Genomic DNA, 27,574 nt, shown 5'->3' with positions numbered 1-27,574 from the left:
CCCGAAAAGGGATTTGCGATATTTATTGCAAATCCCATTTCGGGCATTGCATAACACCAGGAAAAAAGGTGTAGTTGTTTCTGGTGTTAAATCGTGCAATAGCATGTGTTACGCTATCGCACGCAAACTTAAACGCCCCTCATTTTCATAAACGCAACCCAAACTCCTCCCTTTTGACTACATTGTTAGAATTTGTATATGCATCTTGCGATGAGTTATTAATCGCATGCATTATGGCGTTATAACGGGCATTAGGACCCTATCACCCTTGATAACACCCTAATGCAATTTGATGAATGAACCCCTCAAATTGCAGAAGGAAGACAGGCTGCTGAAGGATAAATCAAAGCAACCTGTGCTGTCTATCATATAATAAATGTCGCACTCTGAATTAGGGGCAACAAAGTTCAATATCAAGGTAAGTGGTGTTTTCATTTGTGCTCTTCATAAAATTGAGATTTATTCCAAAAGTGGATATGATTAAAAAAAAAAAAAAAGACTGCTTTGTGAAGGAACTTCAATACAAAACATAATGACAAAAGAAAGAGGATGAATTTTTGACTGCATATAGATATTTCCACAGTTGGGATTTTTTTTTAGCGAAAAAGTGAAAATAATAATAAAATTGGACTTGTGAATAAAAACAGGATGTAATGTTGACATTCTGAGAACCTGAAGGTCCTACAAAAATAAAAAAATGAAAAAGTAAAAAAGTTGGATATAGCAGTGCAATACACTGTGAAAACAGATTTACTCCTGAGAGACTTATTGTTAGTTTGGCATTATGAATTAGTACGTAGGCTTTACCTGCTTCAAGTCACTGCCTCCTTTGGTCCTGTGCAGACGATCATAGCATCCTGGCAGCATGCGCGGGCCAATGACATGTCCCCCCCCCCCACCCCCACCGAAAAAAAAATTGGAAAAAGAAATGCAATTAGTTCTAGGGACTCAGTCAGTGCCTTGAAGACCCTGACCTTATGCCACTGCCCAAGCTAAAGCAAGAGCTGCATTCACCATTATTCCTTTTAACATTGAGGATTTTGTATCTGATTAAAACCAAACTTCTTTTTGTACTGTATATTTCAAATGATAGAAAGCTAATTATGTATAACATTAAACACTATATAAATCTTACCTGGCTAAATTTCTTCCACTTTAGCTCAAACAAGGACTCCGTCCTGTGTGAACATGTGACACCCTTACCTGTCCAAACACTCCTACTGGATATTTCATTTCAAGGCAGGCTTGGTGTGCAGAAAGGCAGATCACCTTAGATTTATTGGCACAAAAATGCTTTTTACCTTTAAAATCTGTTCATTTTTCGGGGGGGGGGGGGGGGGGGGGGCATTTTAATTCTCTAATTGAAATACATTTTTAATAGCTATAACCAGTGCACCCAAGTTTCCATGATCTTGTGGCCGTGGGAGAAGCCACATAATTAGCCTGTTGCCACATAATTTGCAAGCCTCCCCCACACAGTCAACAAACTTGATGCTCCCCGTCCCCTAATGCAAGGGATCCCAATCTTTCTGGGAGGTGAACCCCTTTTCAGCCTCTAAAGGTTTCACAGACCCTTCCCCCCCCCCCTCTTCCCCAAACACACAAAGTTCTCTTTAATTTTTGCATACAATTGCATGCCATAAACAAAAGAAATAAATATGCACCCCAGAATTACTCATAATGTACACAGCTTTTAAATAATGCCTAATGATCTAAACGGAGTACATAGGTAGGGCAATTTCCAAAGCTATTTAAAAACTGCCTTCGTAAGTGCAGATTGGGGCCAGTAGTGGCCTCCATCTTCCATTCCATGTGCAGTGGGGCAAAGGAAGAAAACTGCTGAGTTCAAGAAGGCTCTAGGTCAGCAACCTGGTGTGACCTGGCCAAAAATAAAATACAATTTGCGCTGGTACCCCACGGGCCTGCAAGCTCAATTTCAGTCTCCACTATGCTGTCCCCATCCCTCCAAGCCAGCTCTCCTCTCCCCACCCCCTTTTGTGAATCCAATGGTGGCTTGCTGCCGGTATCACCTCTAGAAAAGTGGTTCAGTTTTATTTTTGCATCTTGGGGCTGCCAAGAGATTGAGCTGCAAGGTTCCCAAACTCCCACACTATTCTCACAGTCTTGTGAGAATAGCGCAGGGTTTCAAGCACCGCACAGCTCAGATCCACTGACGGCCAAGCGGTGCAGATAGAAAACAGAACAGCAGTTCTAGAGGCAGCACTGGTAGCAAAATGCTGGATAAGGTGGGAGGAGAGTATAAATTTAAGGAACAGTCAGGGAACCACAATTAGGGTCGATATGGGCTGACACTGGCTCCTGGCCCTTACAATGAAGAACACTGAACTAGTTTAGAGAAACAATTCTCAGTTCAGACCCATTTGGATGTGCGGCCAATACTAATTAGTATTGTTGCCATCTAATGATGAAATAAAACTGCATACTTTGTGTTACCCAGATATAAAGGTACACATTCTATATTTTAAAAGTTTTTTTCATATATTTATATATAATATATAAAAGGTACAAATGCATTCATAATTTTTGCTATGTAGGATATCTTTACCCATTTTCCACCGATGACTGAATATCCCACCCCGGACAGTATATCTGGTCAGCTTAGGGCCCCCTCACTAGCTTTGAAAGCTAGAATAATGTGCCTGGGTGCTGAGGGATAGTCTAAGCATTTACTCATGGCTGAGGCAGGTAAAAAGAATCTGAAAAAAAGCTTGCCATAGAGACAGAAATGAATAAACTTTTTTCAAAGACATCCAAAGCAGGAAGCCTGTGAAGGACTCTGTTGGACTATAAGATGATCATAGAGTAAAAAGGGGAACGTAGGGAAGACAAGGCCACACAAGAAAGTATAAAAAAAAAATTCTTTGCTTCAGTGTTTACTAAGGGGGAGGGGGAAGAGACCCACACCGGAAACAGGATGCAATGATAATGATTTGTAGGAACTGAAACAAATCACAGTAAGCCTGGAAGTTTTAACAGAGCAAACTGACAAACTAACAGTAGCATACAACCTGGACCAGATGGCACATATCCCACAGTTTTGAAAGAATTACAAAATTAAATTGCAGACCTGTTACCAGTGGTCTGTAATCTAGCATTAAAATCTATTGTATCGGAGGCAGGCTGCGCGGCTCAGCGCGCACAGGCTGCTGATTTTAGGCAGCCTTGCGCGCGCCGACCCCAGATTTTAAAGGATACGCGCGTATATTAAAATCCGGCCTACTTTTATAAAATCTACCCCACTGTATATATATTTTCAGAAGGCATTTCATAAAGTCCCTCCTCAGACACACCTGAGAAAGTTAAAAAGCCATAGGATAGGAGGCAATGTCCTATAGCGGATTGCAAACTGGTTAAAAGATAGGAAACAGTAAAACCAGATAGTTTTCTCAATGGGATGTGTTAACAGTTGGGTGCCCCAGCCCGTTTTATACTGGGACATGTACTTTTAACATATTTATAAATGATCTAGAAAAGAAAATGAGTGAGGTAATCAAATTTGCAGATGACAGTTATTCCAAGTAGTTAAATCACAAGCAGATTGTGATAAATAACAGGACGACCTTGAAAAATTGGGCATCCAAATTGCAGATGGAATTGTGTGGACAAGTGCAAAATGATGCACATAGAGAAAAATAATCCAGACTGTAGTTACATATGTTCCTTATTAGGAATCACCACTCAGGAAAAGGATCTAGTCATCATCATGCACAATACATTGAAATCCTCACCTCCGTTTGTGGCGGATGATGTTAGGAATTACTAGGAAAAGAATGGAGAATAAAACCTTAAACGCTTTTCAGGTCGTTCAAAACTCAGCCATATGTATCCATACCAGAGCAAGTCAGTTTGATCATCTCACTCCAGTTCTCTGTGCCTTGCATTGGTTGCCATTTGAATGGCAAGTGAGCTTCAAGGTGCTGACATTGATCCATGGTGAAGTGCCTGAATGTATCAGCTCCAGTCAAACTATACAGGCCTGCGAGAAACCAAAGATCAATAGACAGGCATATACTCTATGTGCTGTTGGCATGTGCCATAAGGATATCAGAGCCTCATAATAGATCATTTGCTGTAAACAGTCCTTTGTTCTGGAATCAGTTATCAGAGCTGCTTCACAAATAGCTTTCTTTGAAGAAATTTAGTAAAGCCCATATTTTAAAAGCCTTGTGTGTGTATAATTTTGGGGTTACGTGCAGAAGTACCAGGCCTGAAGAAAGGAGTGGGCCGGGGGGGGGGGGGGGGGGGGGGGGGCAGACTGGGAGAACGCCATTAGACGCTATCCCAGGTCAGCACATGGAATTTACTTCTGCTCCGTAGGAGCAGTAAGTATAAAAACAAAAAATGGTGGGATAGCTAGGGTAGGTTTAGGGGCCAGGGAGGAGAGGGGAAAAGCTGGGAAGGTTAGGGAAGTTCCCTCCCAGTCTGCTCCTTAATCGGAGCGGATTGGGAGGGAACTAGTCTAGGCCCTTTCGTATTGCCGTGTGTATTTTTATAAAAATTTCCCCTCCTGCGTGCCAGATTTTCAGGTCTGCACATGCACGCATGTTATAAAATCGGAGCGTCCTTGTGCATGCGCCGGCAACTGCATGCACGTGGATGCACGCGCACCTTTTAAAATCGATCCCCAAGGCTCTAAAGAGGCATTTAAAGGAATTTGGTAATGTATATTTTCTGGTTGTGGAGGTTTGAGTTGATGTATTGTTTTATATCTGTGACTTGTTTTGATTGTATTATAACATTTCATGAATTTTAACTGCTTGTTAACCACTTGCCATGAGGACAATGCAGCATATTAATTTTTAAATAAATACCTCTGTATCACTCCATGGTGTGACCAAACCTAGAGTACTGTGTACAATTCGAGTCACATCTCAAAAAAACAGAGTGGGACTAGAGCTTTAAGCTCTACTGAGCAAATGCAGGAGTTTCCACAAAAGCATTGCCCCAGACTCTCCTCAGTCTATATCAAAGCTAAACAGGATAGTCTTCTAGAAGAGCAAGCATCTCATGGCTCATTCATCCTATTTACAAAAAACAGTGTTTACAATAAGCAAACTTGCTCTTTTCCACTGATAAGAATTATTGGCCATTTGCTGCTGTGCATGGGATCCCGCGCAGTTGGCCGGCACACGCAACTTCCTTCAGCCCCAGGGCTGAAGGAAGTTGTGAAACAGAACTGAAAAAAGGAAAAGGTAGGTGGGGAAGGGAACGGGGGAAGGAAATGCGGCTCGGCGTGTGCAAGGTGCACAATTGTGCACCCCCTTGTGCACGCCGACCCAGGATTTTATAACATTCACGCGCATGTTATAAAATCGGGCGTACATGTGTGCGTGCCGGGTAGCACCATACAATGGTATGTCCAATACTCATACATCAAGCATCCCAAAGCAGCTTGTGTTAAGCTGTCTGATGCTCCTTGTGTCAGGCGATCTGTTGCAGCTTGCAGCTCCATGAAGTTACAAAAGTGACACTTTTTAAAGGACAGATTTCAATCATTGCTGCATTGTATCTTTCTTCTTTTTAGAAGGCACTGGGGCAGAATGCACTAAAGGCCCTATGTTAAAAGGGCCATGAGCGTAAAAACAGGGTTATGCACGTGGTTGGGCCTTGCACGTGCCGCGTGCATTTTAGGCCCGTTACGCGTTGAGTGCTAGGCCCTGCAAAAGGGGCAGGGCCAGGGGGTGTGGGCAAAGGGGCCATCTGGGACAGCACCATTAGCCGCTGTCCCAGGGAAGAGCGTGCCAGCAGTTGGCCGGTGCACAGAGTTTACTTCTCCTCCCGATGAGCAGTAAGCATGAAAATTAAAAAAAAAAAGAAGGGGGGAAGGTAGGGTTAGTTTAGGGGTCAGGTAAGTAGGGCTAAGGAGCAGACTGGGAGAGAATTGGGCAAAGGCCTGATCGCATCCCCACACATACTTTTGAAAATCCCCCCCACGAATCGTGGGCTGCCCGCAGATGTAAAAATCCGGCAGTCATGTGCGTGCATATTTTATAACATGTGCGTGGACGCGCTTATGTTATAAAATGATTGTGTTTTGTTTTGTTTTTTTTTTTTTTAAATCTACCTTTAAGTGTATTGAAGAGTCCCGGTGCTTTGCCTTGGTTGGCATTCTAACCAGCTCTGAAGAATGTGGAGTCTGGAACTCGAAGTAATTGGAGCTGACCAGTCTAGGTCATCACGTTGGGAAAAGCTTATAAAATAAGTGGCTTAGAAAATAGCCACTATTACTAGCAACAGTAACATGGAATAGACTTAATTTTTGGGTACTTGCCAGGTTCTTATGGCCTGGTTTGGCCTCTGTTTAAAACAGGATGCTGGGCTTGCTGGACCCTTGGTCTGACCCAGTATGGCATGTTCTTATGTTCTTCTACCCGAGAACTTGCTCTGGCTGCTTGCAAGGGAAACTGAGAGAATTCCCGAAGCTGACCTTTTGGCCGTAGGATAGCAATCTTTGCTGCTCGTGATCGTTGCGATCTTGGAGACAGTCGACCACACACAGAACAGTTTCGCTGGTCATGGTCCGGACCAAGGCAGATGTAGCAGAGGACATGGCTATTATGAACATGATTTGTCCACCTGAGCAGGATTTGAAGCTGCTAATTGTTTTCTTCAATGCCATGTTTGAGAAAATTTGTTGGCACTAAAGTTCCCTTTTATGTTTTAAATATATAAATAAATAGCAGAGTAGAAATAGCAAGTAGAAAGGATTTGAAAGACTAAGGATATACATGTAAAGGGACAGCAAAGCCATCCATGCAAAGCAGACAAAAACTCCCACACATGCTCAGTAGAGCTAAAGTACTAGCTTGAAGACAGATCTGTTCAGGGCCAGCAGATGATGTCACCCACAAATCATGGCTAATTCAGCCCTTCTTATCAACAGAAAATTGTTTTATAGCCCTTGCTTCTGTCCATCAAAATAAAGTGATGTTTACCTGGAAAAATGAGTCAATTTATTTCTATTGATTTTCTCTTGTTTTTCTTCTTGTCAAACCCTGAAATTCAAGGGAAAAAAAAAAGCAGGCCTCTACTTATGAGAAAAGGCTAAAGAATTTACAGCTCTTCAGCTTGGAGAAGAAATAGTTGAGAAGGAGATATAATAGAGAGCTATAAAATCAGAAGTTTCGTGGCTAAACAAATCAGTTCTCTTTCAACAACTATTTTATTCATTGTAATTTTGCATAGTGTGAGATATGAAATTTTATACAAACATGCCATAGAATCTTGAAAGATCTGCCAGAAAAAAAAACAAAAAAAACACAGGAGTGTGGCTATATCTGGTACAAAAACAGACTTGCCTTTTTCAAATATTTTTGACCAAATGTTTGGTAGACTATGGGGCAGATTTTCAAAGTGTTACGCGTGTAACCCTGAAAACCTGCTCCTGCGTGCGCAGAGCCCATTTTGCATAGGCTCGGCAATGCGGGCAAGCCCCGGGAAGCACGTATGTCCCAGGGCTTTGAAAAAGGGGTGGGATACGCGCGCAACCCCCAAAAACCTACCCCTGCCTCCCCCTGCGCACATAAGCTCGGCGGTGCACGCAAGTCCCGGGATGCGTGTAAGTCCCGGGGCTTGAAAAAAAATGGGCATTCCAGGGGCGGCAGCGCGCGCATGTTATAAAATTGGGCGTAGATTTGTTTGTGTGAACAAATCTACGCCCACGGGCATGTTATAAAATCTGGCCCTATAGAAATAGCCACTACTTATCACTATACAATAGATGCATGGGATCTATTTACTGTTTAGGATCTTGCCATGTATTATTTCTTATTGTGGCTATTTTATTTTGGCTCTTATATTTCTTACTACTATGTATGCATGCATTTGTACCTGTATTAATATATTTTAAGATTTATATTTATGGGAAAAAAAAAATTTTTTTTTTTACACTGCACATATTTTCTGATCATTCTTTTCTTAATTCACCTTTTATTACTGCACTTTTTACATATCTTTACACACCACATCCTATTACCCTTATTTGTTTTATTGGCTCTGATTTATCGTTGTGTGGTCTTCAATATACTTTGGCGCCAATTTTTGTATATTAGCACTTCTGGCATATCACTACCACTCTAGTGAGGGGGACTCCGCCGTCAGTCTAGACGGAGCAAGTTAGTATACCTCCATTTATTGCTCCTCATCTTAAGTTTTCTAATCTATTTTGTTACATGTTCTTTCAGGCTCAGTTTGTAAGTCTGTTTTTGTTTATTTTTATATTACACCCTATTTTTCTATATGTCATTTTGCTCCACCGGTATTGCCTCTGCGATACTAATGCTGCTATTAGCCAGTACGGTGTTATGTGTGTTGTCTATACCAGCATTTGACCGATATATTTACGTTAGACTGATAATATATGTTTTTTGTTTTGAGGACCTCCGCTCCACTGGTACTGCCTCTGTGATAGTACTGTTATAAGCTAGTGTAGAATTAAAGGCGTTGCATTTAACAGATTTTTTTTTTTTATCACCCTTAAAAAAAAAACCAAGTGTAAGATATCACGTTTCATTTATAGATTTATTTTAGAATTTTGAAAAGGTTAGACTGCGATCTCAATTGAATTACCATTATAGGTTAATCTGGGCACAACATATAGCCCAATGCTTTATTTGCTTTTCCCCCCTTCAGCAGTGTTTATATATCAATATTTAACCGGTGACCACTTTTACTACACCCACAATGTTTCTGCGAGTTACTGCTGTTTCTCGTTAGCGTGAGCAATGTGTGCTTTTAACAGCGTTTTCCTTTTATATTTATTTGTTGAGTTTTATATACCGTCATTCGGTGGAGCCATCATAACGGTTTACAAAGTATACATTTTTCTTAGCAATTGTGCAACAGTATAACAATGTGAACATTTTCAGAAAAAAACATATCAAGTCCAGAAAGCATTATTAGGTTGGATGAGGAGGGTATGCAGGTTCAGATTGGAGAGAAGTATTAAGAGGTATATAGAGAGTTCAATTGAGAGTTGGGATGATCAGACGTCTGAAGGTCAGTGTAGAGTTTGCGAAACAGTGTTTTTAGGTCTTTTTTGAATGTTTTTAGGTTGTGCTGGGTTCTCAGGACGTTAGGTAGGATGAAATTTTTGGTGCCAATTTATGGTTATTTTCAGCTCCTCCTGCAATTCACTAACCTTGCTGTCAGGGATACACCATCAGGCTATTTTTAGTTTGGTAAGACTAATATATTCATGTTGTTTATATTTAATTATATTTCACGCCTACAGTACTACAAATTTTATCCAGCCGCACTCATCTGCTTTGATATGCATTAATCACTAAACATATGTATTTACATATTTTTGTTCACCAGGATAGGCACAGTTATTTTTTTTTTATATATACACATTTTTATCAAATTCATAATAAGTGATTTCACAGAATGCATGTATGCATTTATTGCTCATCTTTTAAGCCATTTCTCTTTAGCACTACATTTGCATTTTATTTAAAATCAAATAGAATTTACATTGATTTTACATTTTAATGTTTTCACTGTATTTTTGTCCTGTTTTACATATATTTTCACAAATTTTGTTTAGTTTTTATTTCTAATTTCATGATTTGGATATATGAGATATAGCAGTTTGTGCTTAATTTTATTTAGTTATTTTTGCATTCTTTATTATTTGGTTTTATGTATTGTCTATACAATTTGAATGTTTTTTTAAATGTTTTTAATTTATTTTTTATTTTAAGTATCTTTTAGCCCCTGATGCAACCCTTTCTGGGCGAAACTCAGCCTGAGTTGGGCATTATTCCAAGCATAATTTGAAATTGTACAATGAATAAAGTATCATTTGAAATTTGACTGTGAATATAGTATCTCTACTTCTAAGGTGACAGGTCTATTTCTTTTTGTTTGCTCACTGACTTTGGTAGACATTCTTCAATGTTGACTACTGTTGGAACAGCATACTGGGCTTGAGGAACCCTTGGTGTAACCCAATATGGCAGATTCTTATGTTCTTATTTTTACAGACAGAAAAATCTTTGTCACACAATGCTAGCATAGAAACAATTGATACAGGTTACATGGCTTTCATCATTATAATAAATATATATTTTGTTTTATTAGAAGAGCTGTAACTGACATTTCTCATAAAATTTCTTTTAAAAACTAATTTTAATTCATAAAACTGAAGTTATTGCCTGTTGAGAAATAAACATGACAGTTTTTCATTATTTGAATAAAGTAGTTATTTTGTGAACAATGGAAGTTCTTCCTCTCCTTTAGGGGGCTGAGATAGGTCATTTATTTTTAGATTTTTAGATTCTGCTTTTTTTGCACTTCAAAGTGGATTACATTCAGGTACTATAGGTATTTTCCCTATCTACACAGGGCTTTACAATCTAATTTTGTACCTGAGGCAGGATTTGAACCCTGGGTTTCCCTGGGCTGGAGCCCACTGCTCTAACCTCTAGGCCACTCCTCCACTCCTTTTGTTTAAAAGCAAATAACTTAGCAGCATAATGCTTCAATTTTTTTCTCTCTAGCCAACAACGTGTTGAAGTTTGGAACACTGGTCAGCACCTCCAACACCTACAATGGAAATGGTGTAGTGACTGTGGAAACAGACAATCCTCTGATTTGGACCATGGGTATAAAGAAGACAGAAGACTAAAGTTCTGGTAGTCAACCTTTTACAGGAGAGCTGCAAAGTTCAGCTTGTATGTCAAAGCAAACCTATTTCTATATGTATTCATTCATCTTTTTAGAGTTTTCAGAACTCATGCAGTTTATGTATTTAAAAAAAAAAATCACTAATTAGTTGGCATCTCATAAAAGCCAAACAAGTATATAGTTGGGAGCAAGTTCATTCTAGATAAGGGAAGGTCTGGGAAATAGGAATTTTGTGGTTATAAATTACAGATCAATGAGAGATTTTCCAGAAAACACAGGCCATGGGCCATGATCTTTTGTTTCAGATAATGGGTCTTCAGATCAAAAACACTCTACAATGTAAGCCTAATTCTCAACTAGCTCAACAGGAATGGCATTTTAAAAAAGTAGAAAGCAGAAGAGATAATTTTTAAAGACCTGGTTAATTTTAGCCAGCTATCTTTAGGAAATTTTCGGCCACACCTAACTGGCTTGCTTTTGTGCTAAAAAATTCCTTTAACTCTAGCCAGGAAAAACTGGACCTACTAAATTTAAGTGAGCTGTTTGTATAGCTGGTGTTGCCCAGGTAAATGTAGGTGGTTAATGTTGAACATAAGCGCTAACTTGCTAAGTCATAAGCATGCCCTACGAATGCCCCTGGAGCAGCCTTATTTTTTGCTCAGCTAAATTTTGCCAACTTGTGCTTTCAGATAGGTAAATTTAGGAATTTGAGGATAGGGGAAATTTCTAAAAAGTGAGCTTTAACTGGCCAACTTCCGAAGTTAGCCAATTAAACCTTCTGACAAGTTTATGCCATTCTGTATAAAGTAATTAATTGAACACCATAATACTCATGCATGCATAGTAATAAGAAATATAAGAGCCAAAATAAAATAGCCACAATAAGAAATAATACATGGCAAGATCCTAAATAGTAAATAGATCCCATGCATCTATTGCATAGTGATAAGTAATGGCTATTTCTTAAGCTACTTATCTAAGTAACAGACTACATACAACTACAAAAATAGAACACAACTCAAAATACCACTGGAGGTTTTCTGTCAAGCAAAAAGTAAAATATCAAAAGCAATAACAAATTTAGTAATCAGGACAAAAATAGAGGGAGCCTCATAACAGTTATACTGGACCTGGAGCAGAGTGACTCCCATATGGATTCATAAGTGACACATTTATCTTGAAGCATGTTAAGTACATTTGTCCATCAGTGCTATTTTTCTGCTAAAGTATTCTATCAGTGAGAAATCTGAGGGCTACCTTTCCAAAAGAAAGCAATGAGTCAAGTTACATGTAAACAGACAGGAATCTATTTTAATGTTGATATTGAATGCATGAACAAAAATCAGAGATGTGAAGTAAACCAAAAAAAAAAATTCATGGCTCATGGTACATAAGCACTGCATTTCAACCTTCTCATTGCCTTTTTGCCTGATCTTTATTGGCTCCTGGTAAAGTTTAATTCAATTAGCAATCATGGGTACACAAGTTCTTACCTTCTTGATGGTCTGAGTTAACATTTGTAAAAATCAATAGAAAAAGGGACAAATGTAAATGTGCTATCAGGTTTACAAATGAATGTATAATGTAATATTTTTATAATCAATCTTGTGCCAAGATCATTAGTTGTGACAAAATGAAATACAGTTAACTCTCAAGTTAATGTAAAATGTGACTGGACTACCTGACCCTCTTCAAATCCACATCAAAAACTATATGAAATAAAATGCTTTATCATAATATAAATGCACTAGCAAAGGGTCATGCATTGTTTACTTATAAAGTTGTAACTTGACCAGTATGGATATTGTAACAAGCCACTCAGCCACTCAGCTCCTGTTCTGTGAAAAAATGCAAAGTGCAACATGAAGTTTCTTCCATATTTTTATTAAATGAATAAAGCCAAATAAAAATATACATGGATTATAAAAAAATGAATGTTGTCTGCCTTCTCTCTCATCACCATCATTCCCAAGCGCAAGTCACAATGTTGAACCAACAAAAGTGTTTAGCCGCCTCTGCCAGACATAAAAAAAAAGAAAAATTGTATAGTAGACAAAGTGAATGAAAACTTCAAACTGCTTACCAGATACTGCTAATGTATTAAAACTACAATACATACAATAGGCTATAAAAAGGTATGCAGTGCTATCAATTAGCACAAGAAAACCCAGACCCTTGCTATTCTCCAGTCTTTAATATCATCTAAGTCAGGGAGGAAGAATTCCAGTCCTCGAGGGCCGCAAACCAGTTGGGGTTACAGGATATCCCTAATGAATATACATAAGAGTTATCTGCATGCCTTCTGCCTTAGTTGTATGCAAATCTATTGCATGCATATTCATTAGGGATATCCTGAAAACCCAACTGATCTGCAGTCCTCGAGAGCCAGAATTGCCCACCCCTGATCCAAGTAGACACACTTCTGCCAATGCATTTTGTACATGTTCCAATCTTAACATGGCAGATATCACTCAGCAAAAATGTTAAAAAAAAAAAATGACTATACTAAATCTAGTATTGCACTGGCCTGAATATAAGACAAGGGAGGGATTTTTTGGTTCATGTCTAAAAACCCATTTTATAGCTGTGGCCAAAGTCTAAACCTCATCACATCCCCTCTCAGTAAGAAAGCAGAATCAGCAGCCTTGTGCTTTTCTAAAGCAAGTCTGCTTACCTGTAAACAGGGTGCTCCATAGACAGGAGGATGAATCAGCCATCGATGGTGCCGACATGAACCCAGCCCTCAGAGCTCAGTAAAAGTTATTGAGCATGCTTGAGAATGCCCATGCAATCTCTTCCAGAGCTTAAGCAATGTAGTTTACTCTCCAGGGAGATGCGTGTGTATTAAGCACAGTTAATTTGTCCTGTTGTCTATGGAGAACCCTGCTTACAGCAAAACATGCTTTCTCTATTGACAAGCAGGAATGAATCACAAGCCGAGTACTGCATTTCATAGCAGTTACTTAAAGATTGTCCAGCCTTATCTGTGGAGTGTGGACTACTGGAACAGGCTGCATAGAACAGCTTGTCCAAAGTTACTGTCTTCCCAGAACATGCTGTCCAGACAATACTGGATCATGAAAGTGTGAACAGACAACTAAGCAGCAGATTTGCAAATGTTTTCAATGAGTCACTAAAATCACCACAGCTCACTTGGTGAGCCTTGAAAGAGTCTGTAATGTATAAGCCAGGCAGTATGTAGTAGTATGCTATATAATCCACTAGACAAATTACAGAGTTTAACAACTACCCTTCCCAATCTATTAGGATCAAAAGACATTAACGGTTTGAGAAGCCCAACAGTGAGGTTGGGTTCTCTTTAGATATGCCAGGACCCTCTTACAATCCAATGCATGAAGAGGCTGTTCTTTGTGCACATGTGATCTTGGAAAGTATGTTGGCAGCATAATAGCTTGTTTAATTTAGAAAGCAGATACCGCTTTTGTAAAAAAAAAGTTGGGGTGAGTTTGCAGAACTCTAATTGCAAGTATGGTGAATATGAAACTAGGGCCCATAATTTGCTTACTTTTGGTGACAAGGTGATGGCCACACAAAACTTTACCGGTGAGGAATTTCAAGTCCACCAATTCAAGAGGTTTGAAGGAACATTTCCTGATTTGAGCTAGGACTATGGTGAGGGCCCAAGACACTGGATATTTACTAACTGAAGACTTAGAATGCCTCTTTAATGAAATTTGGAACTAAAGGGTGGAAAGAATCAGAGCCTCCTCCACTTGCTGGTCACACACTGCAAAGGCACAGAGGTGAACCTTGACTGAAGAAGTGCTAAGGCCTGAAGACAGTAGAAGGAATACAGCTGGCTGGACCCACACCATGTCGTAAAGTTCTTCCACTTGAAACTGTGCAGTCTTTTGGTTGAAAGCTTTCTAGCTGAAATCAGTTTATATTTCACCTCCTTCAAAATGAGTAAGGAAGAACTATTGTGCGTTCAACATCCATGCAGTGAGGGCCAGTGATGGCAGACTGTTGTCCTCCTGTGTGATTAAAGTTAGAGACATTCCCAATGCAACTGAAGATTAAACTGAAAGGCTGACGAGATAGGATACCTCACTCGTCGTGGTTAGGCCGGTGCTATGAGGATTATCTTTGCTATGTCCTGAAGGGCCGTCTGGACAGTCTGGTGATAAGAGGTATTCATAGAGTAGACTGGTGTTCCAGGTTGGCACAAAAGCATCAGGAGCTGATCTCTAGATACTTGAACACATGAAGTAGAACTTTGCCCTTTCTGTTGTCGATCACTGGCATTCCCTGGTGATTGACCAAATCGTCCATAACCCTTTGATTCAAGGTCTAGTCATATGGTTGCAGTACTCTGCTGAGGCAGTACACAAACATTCTGAATTCCAGGAAGGCAGGTCCCTTGGAGCTGAGCACTGTAAGGGCCAGTCCACAACCAGATTTGGAGGGCATACCTCCCCATTTATATAGAACATAGCTGCCCAGTTGTCCTTGTAGATCAAGATTCTCTTGCCCAAGAGTAGGTGAGAAGGGCTACAAAGATCGGATGGGATAACGGTTAATTGAGTAGATCCCACTAGCTTCAGATGGCCCACTCAAGGCCTTGCATGTGCAGACAAGTCAGAGAAAATACATGCAACACTGTGACCATGTCAGAGAACAACCAGGGCCAACTTTGCTAAGGCTCTGTCCTGCTCTAGAAAAGACCTCATTAAGCTCATCAGCAATACTTCTCATTCAACAGGAAGAAATGCCTTCTCCTGAAGCAAGTCTATCCAGGCTCCTATGAACTGAATTCTTTGAGACAGAATCAATTTAGACTAAGCTGGCCAGGAAACCCAGGGACTGGAGAATCTGGATGGTTGTCTGAGGACTCCAAAACTCAGGTTGAAGATGGACCTGTCACAAACCGATCATCTAAGAATGGGAAGATGCAGGAATGCCTATCAATGAATCTGTGCAACCACACAGCAAGGCAGTTTGTGAACACTTTAATGCTGACTCTACCACCTGAGAAAGATGCGGCAGCTGGACAATCCCAAAACCTAGGAGGCTTGGACCCTCTACTTTAGGTTAAGCTTTCAAGCTACCGGAAGATATTTCATCTCTGTCAGATCCTCAATAGCACTAGCTTCTTTGGTGTTGGGACAGCCCCAGAGAAGATCTCTTATGCCTATTTAGTGCCTCTTTCTGTGCATGCTCAACCCATTATGGATCTGGGAACCAGCCCTATGGAATAGGGAGCTTTCCCAAATATGTGAGAAAAAGGGGAAGAAAAATTCCACTTTGACTTTATGAGCTGTGAGTCTGTCAATGTCTTGCTCTTAGAAGAGGAGCTGCTCTACTGCTATACCTCGCACCATGGCTTCAGGGTCTTGCCAGAGGGCACCTTCACAGGGCCTCTATTTTCCAGGTAAGGTAGTGTTGTATGCCCAGGAACATCCTACTAGAACAGCAGAAGTTGGAGGTATATCTGGGCCCAGGAAGTGATAGCAAACAATATGTTTATATGTAATAGACATCCAGCGCCCATAAATTCAGGCCTTAAAACACTGACTGCGGTCTTCTTGGCCTTGGCTTTTTCCATTCCTTTTTTTTCCTAAAATTGAAAAGCTCTGTTGAGGGAGTACTGAAATAGCAGGCAAAAAAAAAAAAAAAAAAGATGCAAAGAAGCATAATCAAGCTAAAGAATTTGATGAAACAAAATCTTAAGAGATTTTAGTGAGTGTAAAACTTTACTGAGCTCTGACAGCTGGGTCTGTATCGGCACCATCGGATATCACCCTCACCTTATGGCTACTTATGACAAGACAGCCTACTTCTCCTGCTGCTGGCACCTGTTCTCCACAATTCACAGAAAAGCTGTTTGAATATGCAATGCTCTACAGAAATGTTCAGAGTTGATTGTTGAAACCAAGCAGGAATGAGAAGGAGCAGAAACATGCTAGGCCACCAGCTCTGCTTTCTTGCAAGCTGCTGGGAAGTGAGAGGGCAGTGACTTTGTGATTAGGTCAACAGGGGAAATGTTTGATATTGGCCACAGTGAAGTGTTTCTACCATACTGACCTGACATAAGCGTATTATCTTATATTGGGTAGTTTTCTTAAAAACAAAAGGTTCTAGCAGTTCTACTAAACCTGGAGAAAACAGGAGTCTTTTATAGATATTAGAGAAATTACTTACCTGATAATTTTGTTTTCCTTACTGTAGACAGATAGACATAGGACCAATGGGTATATGCTCCCCTGCCAGCAGATGAAGACAGAGCAAGCTGACGTCACAGTATATATAACCCTGCAGTGACCCCAGCCTGCCAGTATTCTCTTCAAAAGCAAATGTGGACAGACTACCAAAAATATGATTAAAGACAGATAACCGGAACTGTACTCAACCAACCATAAACACTGAACTGACATAAGATTCTACGTACCCCAAACTAGGGACTTGATGAACACTTACCAGTAAACCCTTGGGAACCAGAGCCAAACAGGAAGACTATTGACACACTCATGCAGCAACCGAGAGCGGGAAGCTGAGTACATTTGTCTACACTAAGAAAAACGAAATTGTCAGGAGAGTAATTTCTCCATTTCCTAGCATGTAGACAGATGGACTCAGAACCAGTGAGATGTACCAAAGCTATTCCCCAACAGGCTGGGAGGCTGCCCACGGTCCAGTCAACACCGCACATGCAAAGCCTGCATATCCAGACGATAAAACCTGGAAAAAGTGTGTAAGGAGGACCATATCGCAGATAATGATGGGAGACACCAGACTAACCTTTGCCCATGACACTGCCTGAACCGTAGTAGAATAAGCCCTACTGAATAGGCAATGGCTTTCCACATATGCGGCCGTGACCACCACCTTAATCCAATGAACTATGGTAACATGCTGAGAAAGTCTGCTCTTACGTTGTCTTTTCCTGCAATGTGAGAGGCCGAGATCATCTGCAGATGACCATCTGCCCCATTCCATCAGCTGGTCTATTTCCTCAAGCGTAGCAAAATCAGAGGAAGAAAAAACTCTCCCTGAGCATATGAGCAGCATTGACACGGGTTAGAAGACAGGTCAGGCTGAGAAGCCCTAATACGAAAGGCAACACAAATAGGAAGACACTTAGGCTTCTTGCTTACTGGCACCATCTCTGCAGTAAACATGCATCGGAACGGCTTGCGCTCAAAAATGAAATGAGCCCAAAACTAAGCAGCAAGGCGCACACACAACCTTTGCGCCAAGTTAAGCACATAAAGTTTGTGCACGTAAAAAGCACACCCAAAAACCAACTGCACAACACATGCGCAAAGTCGACACACTGAGCACACCGATGGCCTTTAGAGGGCAGATTGTGCACAAGAGCGCGCGAAAATGGCCACTGCAGCCTAACACGCGGCGTTAATCAAAAAAGCCTAAGGGTGGGGCCAAGCCCACCGGGGGGCTGCTCAACCCACCAGGCTGCCCAGTTCTTCAACCCCAACAGGAGCGGGAACAAACATCAGCATGGCACACCGAGACCAGAGAAGTCCTGAAAACCCTCTAACTGACTGATTCAGGTAAAACTTCTTTTTTTAAACTTTACCTGAGCTCAATTCTTACTGGCCGAGTACAGAGATGGTCTTTGGCTGCGAGGGGAGAAGGCATCTGTCGTCACCACTGCACTCGGCCTCCTGCATTTGCTGCCTTTCAGCTGAACTAGCAGCTAAGTCCACGCCAGGAAACCCAGCTACCGGACCAAGGCCACCTCTGAGGGGCCATGGAAATTGCCTCAGGAATTCTCAACTGGAGGGAGAACTTTAGGTATCACTGCAGGAGAGCGGGGCTTTCTTTTCCTGAATTTAGAATTTCAAATTTCTCCTTTCAAAAAGCTCAAAGTAATCCCCATAGGAAGATCCATGTCCACTATCTGCTGGAAATGGAGAATACTGGCAGGCTGGGGGTCACTGAAGGGTTATGTATACTGTGACGTCAACTTGCTCTATCTCCATCTGCTGGCAGGGGAGCTTAAACTCACTGGTCTTGAGTCCATCTGTCCACACGCTAGGAAATCTTGGTTTGAAGTCTCCTTACATAAAAAGACTGACACCCAAGACTATTATTAGAATAAATACCAGGGATGGCAAACTCCAATCCTCAAGTGCTAAAAACAGGCCAGGTTTTCAGGATATCCACAATGAATATGCATGAGAAAGTGCATGCAAATCTATCTCCACTGGATGCAAATCTATCTCATGCACATTCATTGTGGATATTCTGAAAATCTAGTCTGTTTGTGGCACTCGAGGACCGGAGTTCGCCAGCCCTGACATATACTGTTCTCAATAAAAATAAATAAAAATAAAATATTACCTAGTCAACTACTGCAAATGAAGCATGTGTTTATAGTTCCAGCAGTTTCCTCCTGCTGCTTTGGGCTTCCAGCTCAATAAGAATCAGCCTCTTGAGGTATAACCCCATGAGAGTTCATTCATGCCTACCTAGACGTGCAACCCCTCCTAACTCATTTAGCTCAGGTCAGTGAAAGTCATAAGCTGGGGGGCCATGCACCAGGATTCCCTCCAAACCACTACAGTTATGGGCCCCAAGTCAGGACATTTGGTATCACTATTGTGAAAATTATTGGGTTCCCTTCCCCTACAGCAGCAGTGAACACTTGCTCCCCAGTAGACCCAGGCAGAGTCCTGGCTTGGCGACTGAACTTTGGCTCTCAGCACGGCAGTGTACAACACAGCACTGCCACTGGGCCAGTTAAAGCATACTCTTTTTAGAAATGGGTTCTGAACATAATTCAGACTGCAATATATTTTCAATATTATGCACTACCTCAAACAAAATGCAGTTTTAATCTTTACAAATAATTTTTTTGAAATAACATTTTTCTTAAATGAAAAAATGTTTGTTCATTTAGAAAAGACAGAGGGACACTAAACATTTTTTATTTAAATACCTAAAAAAATAATATCTGCATAAATATTAGCAATATTTGTTCACTATAACACCAATATTTAAGTGCTTTTGATAGTGAAATGTTTCAATGCTAACTGGGGTATCAAATGATTCAGATTTTAGTAAAATGAATTAGACTAACACCAGCTTATTTCTGACAGTCTTAAGAGATAGCCAGGTTAGTCTGGTGTAGCAAAAATTACAAATTGGTTAGTCTATAAGGTGCCACTTGCCTCATTTTTATTTTTGACAGATCATGAAAAGGCACCAGTTATGGCTTTACATTAAATCTTGCTGGCAGATCAGCAAGAAGCAATGCAGCCCCCGCCCCATAAGATTTTAGCCATCCATCATTTGTTGAAATGAGGACAGCACTATAATCCTAAGTCCCTTGCTACCTGCAAAATCTGTGATCCGTTTTACTTACACAATGATGTTGTTGATAGGAATATGGATCAGTTTAACAAAGAAGCCAATAAATCCCATTATTGCAAAACCTATCGCTGTTGCCATAGCAATCTTCTGGAACTCTGCAAGTCAGAATAAGAAACGTGCCTTTATCTCAACATATTCCATTTACTTCAAATTACAATACACTGCAACAATCTCCAGAACATTGTTTTAACGCGCTTGAGAAACTGGACATACTACAATGTATGGACAAAACTGACCTACTTGAATTTAAATAACTGGGAAGAAATTTAAGTTAAAGAAATATGCTAGATGCAACTTTAAATATTTCAAACACACTCTCAGAGTTGGTATTACAAGAAAGAGAATGTTTTAAAAAGGAAGGATATTAGAATCCTACTATTGTTCAAATCACAAAAGTGATGGCTTGCAAGTTTGTTTAGCACCTAGTATTTTATTCTTTAATATAAATCTGAGTTGGAGCTTAAATATTAGTAGATCTTAGCAAATAAGCCACCTTAAAATATCTCTGCCACTGCAGCATGTAGAAAGTTTAAAAATTAAAACCTTACAAAAGTGATTCAGTCACTGTAAAAGCCCCCAATTACAAGGTGACATGAATGAGTAAGATTGTAATGATTTTGCCCATTAAAACTGCCATTAGAATTATCCCAAAAGTCTGCTATAGTTTTATTACTGTTGCTTTAATTAATGCACAAAAAGAGAAATCAGTTAAGTTGGAGTTCTTTTCTTAGCTATCATTTTACAAAAGATAAAGCAGTAAGATGCCAGCTCATGAAAAGACACTTAATTTTTCAGTCCCCCCCTACATAAAAATATCATTGAAAAAGGAATTTTAAAATGCAGAATGGAAAGTGTACTCAGTATGTTATCCCGTGATTTACATGTTACCATTGCTGTTACCCACTATAGTGAAATGTGTTGTTTTTTTGGAGAAGGGGCTGGGTCATGTTAAAGTTTTGAATTTCAATATTGAATGAATATGCAATATGGTAGCTGAATAAATATTTTGTGAAAAAAATATATATACTTTCTACAATGTACTATGAGATTGTCACCCAGTTCCTTCTTGATTCACATATCAACCACTGCACACCTGCTCGAGTTTTAAATTACCAGTAAGCGCTTTGAATTTAATTCAAGTTTATACCATTAAAACTGACAGATTAATTTCAACTGGCTAACTCAGGATCTCTAAATGATAAAGCATCACATGTAACATGAAGTTTCAATCTGGAGAGTCCTGAATATAGCTGCATAGAATCTTTACTCCTTTCCCCTTACAAAGGTATCTTACCTTTTCTATCTGGTTTAGTGCATCTTTTGACAAGTCTGATTGAATCCTTTACAAACTGGCGGCTAGGTTCAACAAATTGCATTACTTGATCCATGACTTACTGTAAAACAAGAAAAAAAAAACTAATGTACAGTGTATTAATGTATGTACAGACTAGCATCTTTGTCTCTGTACTGTACATAATATAGATATCCTGTCAACTTTCTAAACATAAAGCATACCATAGAATATATATGCAACATCTTAAGACTAAATATTGACACCAAAAACAGAAAGTTGTTCATTACTTCAGAATAAACCACCAGGATATCCCAGTTGTTCCAAAATACCCTTGAAAATTAAAAAAAAACAAACAGCATGCCTTTGTGTATGCTGTTGACTATTTGTGCTTACAATCTTCACAGGAACTGCACTTCAGATTAGTTGAATAAAATGCTCTACTTGGTGCAAATACAATCTGACCACCTTCCTTACCACAATCAGTAGCCTCTTCATGTGCATACTTAGGAGCTTATGTACTAAGTATTTTTCTCATAGGAAAAATAAGGAAAAAATCTTCACTACATAGGCCCTGAATCATGCAGAAAGCACAGATATCCAACCTTTTGGAACAGGTCAAAGTAAGATTCTATTTAGACGAATGCCTCCCTGGCTGGAGTAGTTTGCTTGCTTTCTTGTAGACTCCTTTAAACATAGTAGCCCTAAATTGCTGGGTGCTTTTTTTGACCCTTGATGTCAGTCCTTATCTGAGAACTACTGATATCACAGGCTACTCAGCAGCACAGAGATCATTCAGCAAGTAACACATTCTCATTTGGCCTCACAAGTCCCAGCAATAGTTCTTTGGCTTAACACCTGATGGGCCAAGAGCACTACAGAGTGTGGATTTCATAGGGCTTTCAGCATCACTCTACTCTCTAAAAAAGAATATATTCCCCTCACTACCCCCCATCAACTCCAGGGGGCAGCTCTCTTCAGCACTTGCAGGCTGATGAAATATTGGTGGCTTCAAACGGGTACTTCATGATTGAGCGCCCACTCTCCTAATGTGCACCAATCCACCTCTCCCGGGTGCTCAATTCAATATTTAAATAGGCTGCCGTGGTAAAAAAAAATTAGGTGCCAGGGGAAATTGTGCACCCCTAGCGCCTCCTCTGCGTCGGGCACCCAGGAAAGGTGGCAGTCAGTCCAGGTTGGGTAACAGACGCTCAATTGTACGCGCATCCGTTTTCCTAACCTGTGCACAACCACGGATTAGGAGAATGAACACTTTTTTTTACATTTTTTTCCCCATTCTCCTAAAGTTAAGAAAAAAAGCAGTATTTTCAGCTTTTCTGTTAACTTTAGGGGCTCCTCAAGGCCACTATCAGATCTTTAGACAATTGTATTAAATTGGGTAAAAAAGATATGAATGATGTAAAGTAAAAAAAAAAAAAAAAGAGACAACATTCTGCATATGACATAAGATATTGGAATGAAATTGCACCTTAATTAACACATTTGATGCCGTTGTGTTGACCTAGAATAGGTATAACTGTAAGAAACTAAACAATGCATGAAACTAGATAATGCATGAATATAACCTACACCATGTATTAGCTGTTTGTATTAATCCAGAATACAAATGATGACCTAGAATAGGAATGTTGAACTTGAAACCCAATGATGGAATGCTTTGTAAACCATTGTGATCTTATCTTGGAACGACCGTATATAAAACAAATAAATAAATAAGCATTAACATCTGCTCCAGGGGTAGGCATTAATTTTTGAGAGTAAAAATGCACAAGTTGCACATTTTTTTCTTTTTTTTTTGCATCAGGGGTAATAGCTAACAGCCTCCTCAACATGAATTTACACGTGATGAGTGCAATTAGCTATGCACGTTTTGGACACACTAATCCCCTTATTGCATGAGGGGTTTTGGACACACGTCCAAGCAAGTGTAAAGCCGTGCGTGCAGCAGAGTGCACTATATTGCACTTGGTCTGTGCGCAAATACTAAGGGCAATAGCAGTACAAGTTGAGAGATTGAGATCATTCCCAACAGCCAGGGAGTGAAAAACCCAGAACAGGAAGATGTCAAACTCACAGCGCGTTCAGAACCACGATCCATGAATTTATTTACAACAACAACAAAAAAATATATATCTACCATATAAATGGGCTTGGACAGACATGCCGCAAATGCGCAGTAGAGAGCACGTCGGTCAGAGGGGAGCCCAGCGGACAGCTGTCTTGGAAATGGCGAGGAGGAGCAGTGGCGGCAGTACAGGAGGTCTCCGGGGGGGGGGGGGGGGGGGGGGTATCTCTCTCTCTCACACGGGGAGAAGCAGCGGTGGCAGCACAGGCACAGACACAGAAACGGGAGGTCACCAGGAGTCTCTCGCACGCACTCCTCATCACCGGGAGTCGGGCGGGCCAGCAACGAGCCCAGTGGAGAGGCACGCGCGCGAGAGAGACCCCCAGAGACCTCCCATGGAGCAGGGCGGCATCTAAGTGTCAGGCAGGCCAGAGAGAAGAAGAGGGAGTGGAGGAGGGCTGAGGGAGAGGGACGAGGTTGTGGAGGAGGTGGGAGGGGAAGGAAGAGGATGTAAGTGGGGAGGGTAAAGTTGCAGAATACAGAAAAAGGGAGTGGAGGTGGGCTGAGGGAGAGGGAAGGGGTTGAGGAGGTGGGAGGGGAAGGAAAGGGAAGATGAGAAGGGATGGAAGGAAGAGGATGTAAGTAAGTGGGAAGGGTAAAGTGGAGTACAGAAAAAGAGGGGGTGGAGGAGGGCTGGGGGAGAAGGGGAAGGAAAGGGAAGAGGATATGACTGAACAAGTGGGAAGGGTAAGAAGTTCTGGAGAAGAGAAAAAAGAGTGGAGGAGGGCTGGGAGAGGGAGGGGTTGTAGATGAGGTGAGAGCGGATGGAAGGAAAAAGGGAAGTTGTGGAGAACAGAGCGGCTCTAACCGTGCCGGTCCGACCGATGGAATCTCTCCGGTAATACATTTACTAAACTCCATTACACAGTACCCCCACCCTACCTTACTACTTGCGTTCTCCACTCTCCCTACAGTGGACCCTCCCCAAGCATCGCAGGAAAGCAAAAGTCATTATCAATAGTCCATTCCGATAAGTTTTATATTATACATTGTAAGAGTGCAGCGCATCTCAGCGAGATACTCCGAGCTCACAGACATTTTGTTTACTCGACTTCACCCCGCCCGTCCCTTCCATATCCCAAAGCGAGAACCGGGCCTCGCGCACGCACACCCCAACCGTCACCTGTTGAGTGGGAGTCCACGCACCTTTGCTCCGTATCTGCGCGTCGCCGGGTATACGAATGTGCACGAGGCCCTCACTAAAGACACGTCCGCACTTCCTGCAGTCTCTTCCGTTAGCCAAGAGCTGACGTTGCTCAGCCGCCACGCGCTTGCGCAATGACGTCAGCGGACGGCGGAACGGAAGTCACACGCCTTACGAAGTCTTGACGCAAAACACGTCGCCGGCCGGGAAAAAAAAAAAAGACTGGGCATGCGCATTCAGTAATAAAATGGGGCGTTCTGTTCTATGTTTGTAACATGATGGCTTGTTTTTGCTTCTTATGTCTCTAATTCTGGGCAGCAGGGGTAGGGCTCGTATGGAGAAGTGTCTACATTCAGATTCAAGACAAATTGTATTAGTTTGACATCAAGTATATGTGTTGTCAGAGTAGTATATAAATTAGTAAGACTGGAACAGTTAGCGTACAAGAGAATAAAACAAAATGCGATTTCCGTATCTTAGTCTCTTGGATAATCAAGAGCTGTCTTTGACGTGAAAATTGTTAACTGTGGTGAGCCACTTCTAGCTATGCTCAGTTTTCCGCCTTTCATCCATGTTTTAATGTTGACCTCCGGCTCAGCTCTGCATTTTTTCAGTCTATGTTCTCCTCTGTCTTGCCCTCTAGTATTTATTATGAGCCAGAAGTACTAAATTCAGGGATGTTGCAAGGGGATTAAGGTGCCCAAGGCAAACCTTACAGCTTGGCACCCCTCCCCATTCACAATTTTAAATTGTGCATTTACTACAACAGATTTTACATTAAAGAAAATAACATTCTGCGGTAAAAAGTAATATACACATTGTTGTGATAGTTACATTCACTGTTGAGATGCCAACAAGAAAACTGCAACTTGGAATTCATATGGCATTAGACCTATTGTAACATGTTTTGTGGGCATGGTCCTCCCATATCAACACAGTGCTATCTGCCAACACTCAAAACAGTAACAACCCTACCTATGAAAAAGAATACTGCAAATATTATACCAGAATCTAAAATATCAATACACCTCCTATCAGGGAAAACAGGACAGGCCAAGCTATTACAGATCCCTACAAAGAAACCACAAGCTAACAGAATGCTTCATCTCAGTTTCCTATGCAGAACACAGACCCTCACCAAATACAGAATAAAGCCACCATAAAGTATAAATAGAAATGTGCAGACAAAAACTGAAATGTAAAACGCAAAATGCCAGATACTATACACAATGGAAAAACAAAAATGTCACCATTCCTCATGAAACATCAAACAATAAAATCAAGATATATAAATCACTAATCATATTAGTAAAATCATATTAATAAAATAATTTCAAAACAGCTGACACATAGATATCCAATAATTAAAGACTTATGCAAATTTTGAAAGCTTTCCCAAACACCAATAGAATATTTCAAAACAGCAGACACACCAAGCACCACCCAATACGGATAAAAAATTTCCGCTCTCCATACCGGGGAGCTTTAAATTTTCAGTCTGACTTTGTCATAGATTAGTAGGAGGAGGCAGGGGCTGCAATACACAGACTTTCTCCTCTCACATCCACACTCCAACACATGAATGCTCGCTTACTCACAGATTCATACACACTGTTCTGTCCCCAGCAGTGGGTACATGTTTGTATCTGTTCATATTGTAGTTTAACTGTGTTTAGTGCAGTCCTCCCTTCTGAGGATTCTTAATACTGAAACACTTTTTGTAACCCATGATAAAGTCTGTGAGCCTTTGCCTTTAAGAGGAGCCTTTGCCCTTAAGAGAAGCTCCCTCCCCCCCCCCTCCACTTCCTCTCACTATCAGAAGAGCTTGAATGCCCCTCAATCTAACTTGAGTCTTCCTAGGTGCCCTATAGGCTCAAGGGACTGCCCTTCATGCTCCCCCTGTGTCACATGGTTCTTAGGCTCGCTGCCATTGGATCTTGCCCCCCTACCCCCAGCTTGTGGGGGCGTTTCCTTTAGCAGCTCTCAATGAGAGTTCAGTCTTGCCCATGATTGCTTCTAAGCCAGCAGCATTCTAAAACCCTGTGAAACAATCAGGTTTTTTACCTTTTCTGTTACTGCCTTCGTCTGAAGACTAAATCAGCCTCGTATCCCTCAGGCTTCCTACCTCTACCATAAACTAACTCCTGCAACACAAGAGACCTCCTTCTCCCTCCTGCTACCCTGTCTCCAGTTATCAAAGATCTTTGCCTAGGAGCTCACGTTTGAGATGCAACAATTGTAAGTAGAATTTACCTGTACAATAAATAATTTCAAACTTAAAGAATCTTTGTCTTGAGGACTGATTGGAGAAAATATTTAGCTGCCTGGATGGCAAACTCGGATGTCTGCCTGACCCAGAACTGACACATACTCCCCTACATGCTCTCTCTCTCTCACACACACACACACACATATGCTCTCTCCTCTATATACTTACACATACACTTGCTCTCTCCTCTACATGCTCTCTCAAACACACGCACACACACACACATATGTTCTCTCTCCCCCTCATGCTCTTTCACACACAAATTCTCTCTCCCCACCCCATAGCTCTCACCTTACATTCTCTCTCTTCCTCAAATGCTGTCACTTAAACACATACTCTTTTTCCCCACATGCTTTCTCGCACACATACACACACACACGCTCTCTCCCCATACTCTCTCACACACACATGCACCCACACACATACACTCTTTTTTTACTCTTCCTCCTAGGTGTAGGCAGTCCTTGTCGAGCAGAGATGCTGCCTCTCTTCAGCCGCACAGCACGGCCGATCCTGCCTCACTTATGCCATGCGGCCCGGCTGATCCTGCTTCTCTTCTGCTGCGTGGCCCGGCTGATGCTGCCTCTCTTCCGCTGCACAGCGCATCCGTTCCTGCCTCGCTTCTGTCGTGCGGCGCGTCCAATCCTGCCTGGCGGCCCAGCCGATCCTGCTTCTCTTCTGCCACATGGTTGGCCGATCCTGCTTCTCTTCTGCCGT

At 41.1% G+C, this 27,574-nt stretch overlaps 2 protein-coding genes across 9 annotated transcripts in view; one reads left to right on the top strand and one right to left on the bottom strand.

Annotated features, from left to right (window-relative positions):
- TPK1 (thiamin pyrophosphokinase 1) overlaps positions 1-12,130 on the top strand; it is an 831,917-nt gene extending 819,787 nt beyond the window's left edge. For all 7 annotated transcript variants that reach the window (XM_029589578.1, XM_029589572.1, XM_029589573.1 and 4 more), the window contains one exon: positions 10,524-12,130. In XM_029589578.1, coding sequence (XP_029445438.1) covers positions 10,524-10,651 — 128 coding nt within the window. In that variant the 3' untranslated portion in view covers positions 10,652-12,130. The remainder of the gene's footprint in view (positions 1-10,523) is intronic.
- A 388-nt stretch (positions 12,131-12,518) lies between these two features.
- On the bottom strand, positions 12,519-24,748 carry SEC61G (SEC61 translocon gamma subunit). Of its 2 annotated transcripts, none has more exons than XM_029589579.1 (4): positions 24,591-24,748; positions 21,302-21,401; positions 20,000-20,102; positions 12,519-12,665 (listed from the first exon to the last, which is right to left on the bottom strand). In XM_029589579.1, exons 2-4 carry the CDS (start codon positions 21,393-21,395, stop codon positions 12,656-12,658), a joined length of 207 nt encoding a protein of 68 aa, XP_029445439.1. In that variant the 5' UTR covers positions 21,396-21,401; positions 24,591-24,748; the 3' UTR covers positions 12,519-12,655. The 2 variants fall into 2 exon arrangements, with proteins under 2 accessions (XP_029445439.1, XP_029445440.1); XM_029589580.1 differs by having other exon boundaries at positions 24,568-24,725.
- Between the last annotated feature and the right edge of the window lie 2,826 nt (positions 24,749-27,574).

Source organism: Rhinatrema bivittatum, chromosome 2 (genome assembly GCF_901001135.1).
Source record: "Rhinatrema bivittatum chromosome 2, aRhiBiv1.1, whole genome shotgun sequence".
In the NCBI taxonomy this organism is placed as follows: Eukaryota; Metazoa; Chordata; class Amphibia; order Gymnophiona; family Rhinatrematidae; genus Rhinatrema; species Rhinatrema bivittatum.
This window is presented reverse-complemented; position numbering and strand designations above follow the sequence as displayed.

Coding starts and splice junctions, on each gene's coding strand:
- SEC61G (XM_029589579.1), bottom strand. CDS start 21,395: ATGGATCAAGTAATGCAATTTGTTGAACCTAGCCGCCAGTTTGTAAAG. Junction 20,103..21,301: donor CACTAAACCAGATAGAAAAG/GTAAGATACCTT, acceptor TCTGACTTGCAG/AGTTCCAGAAGATTGCTATG.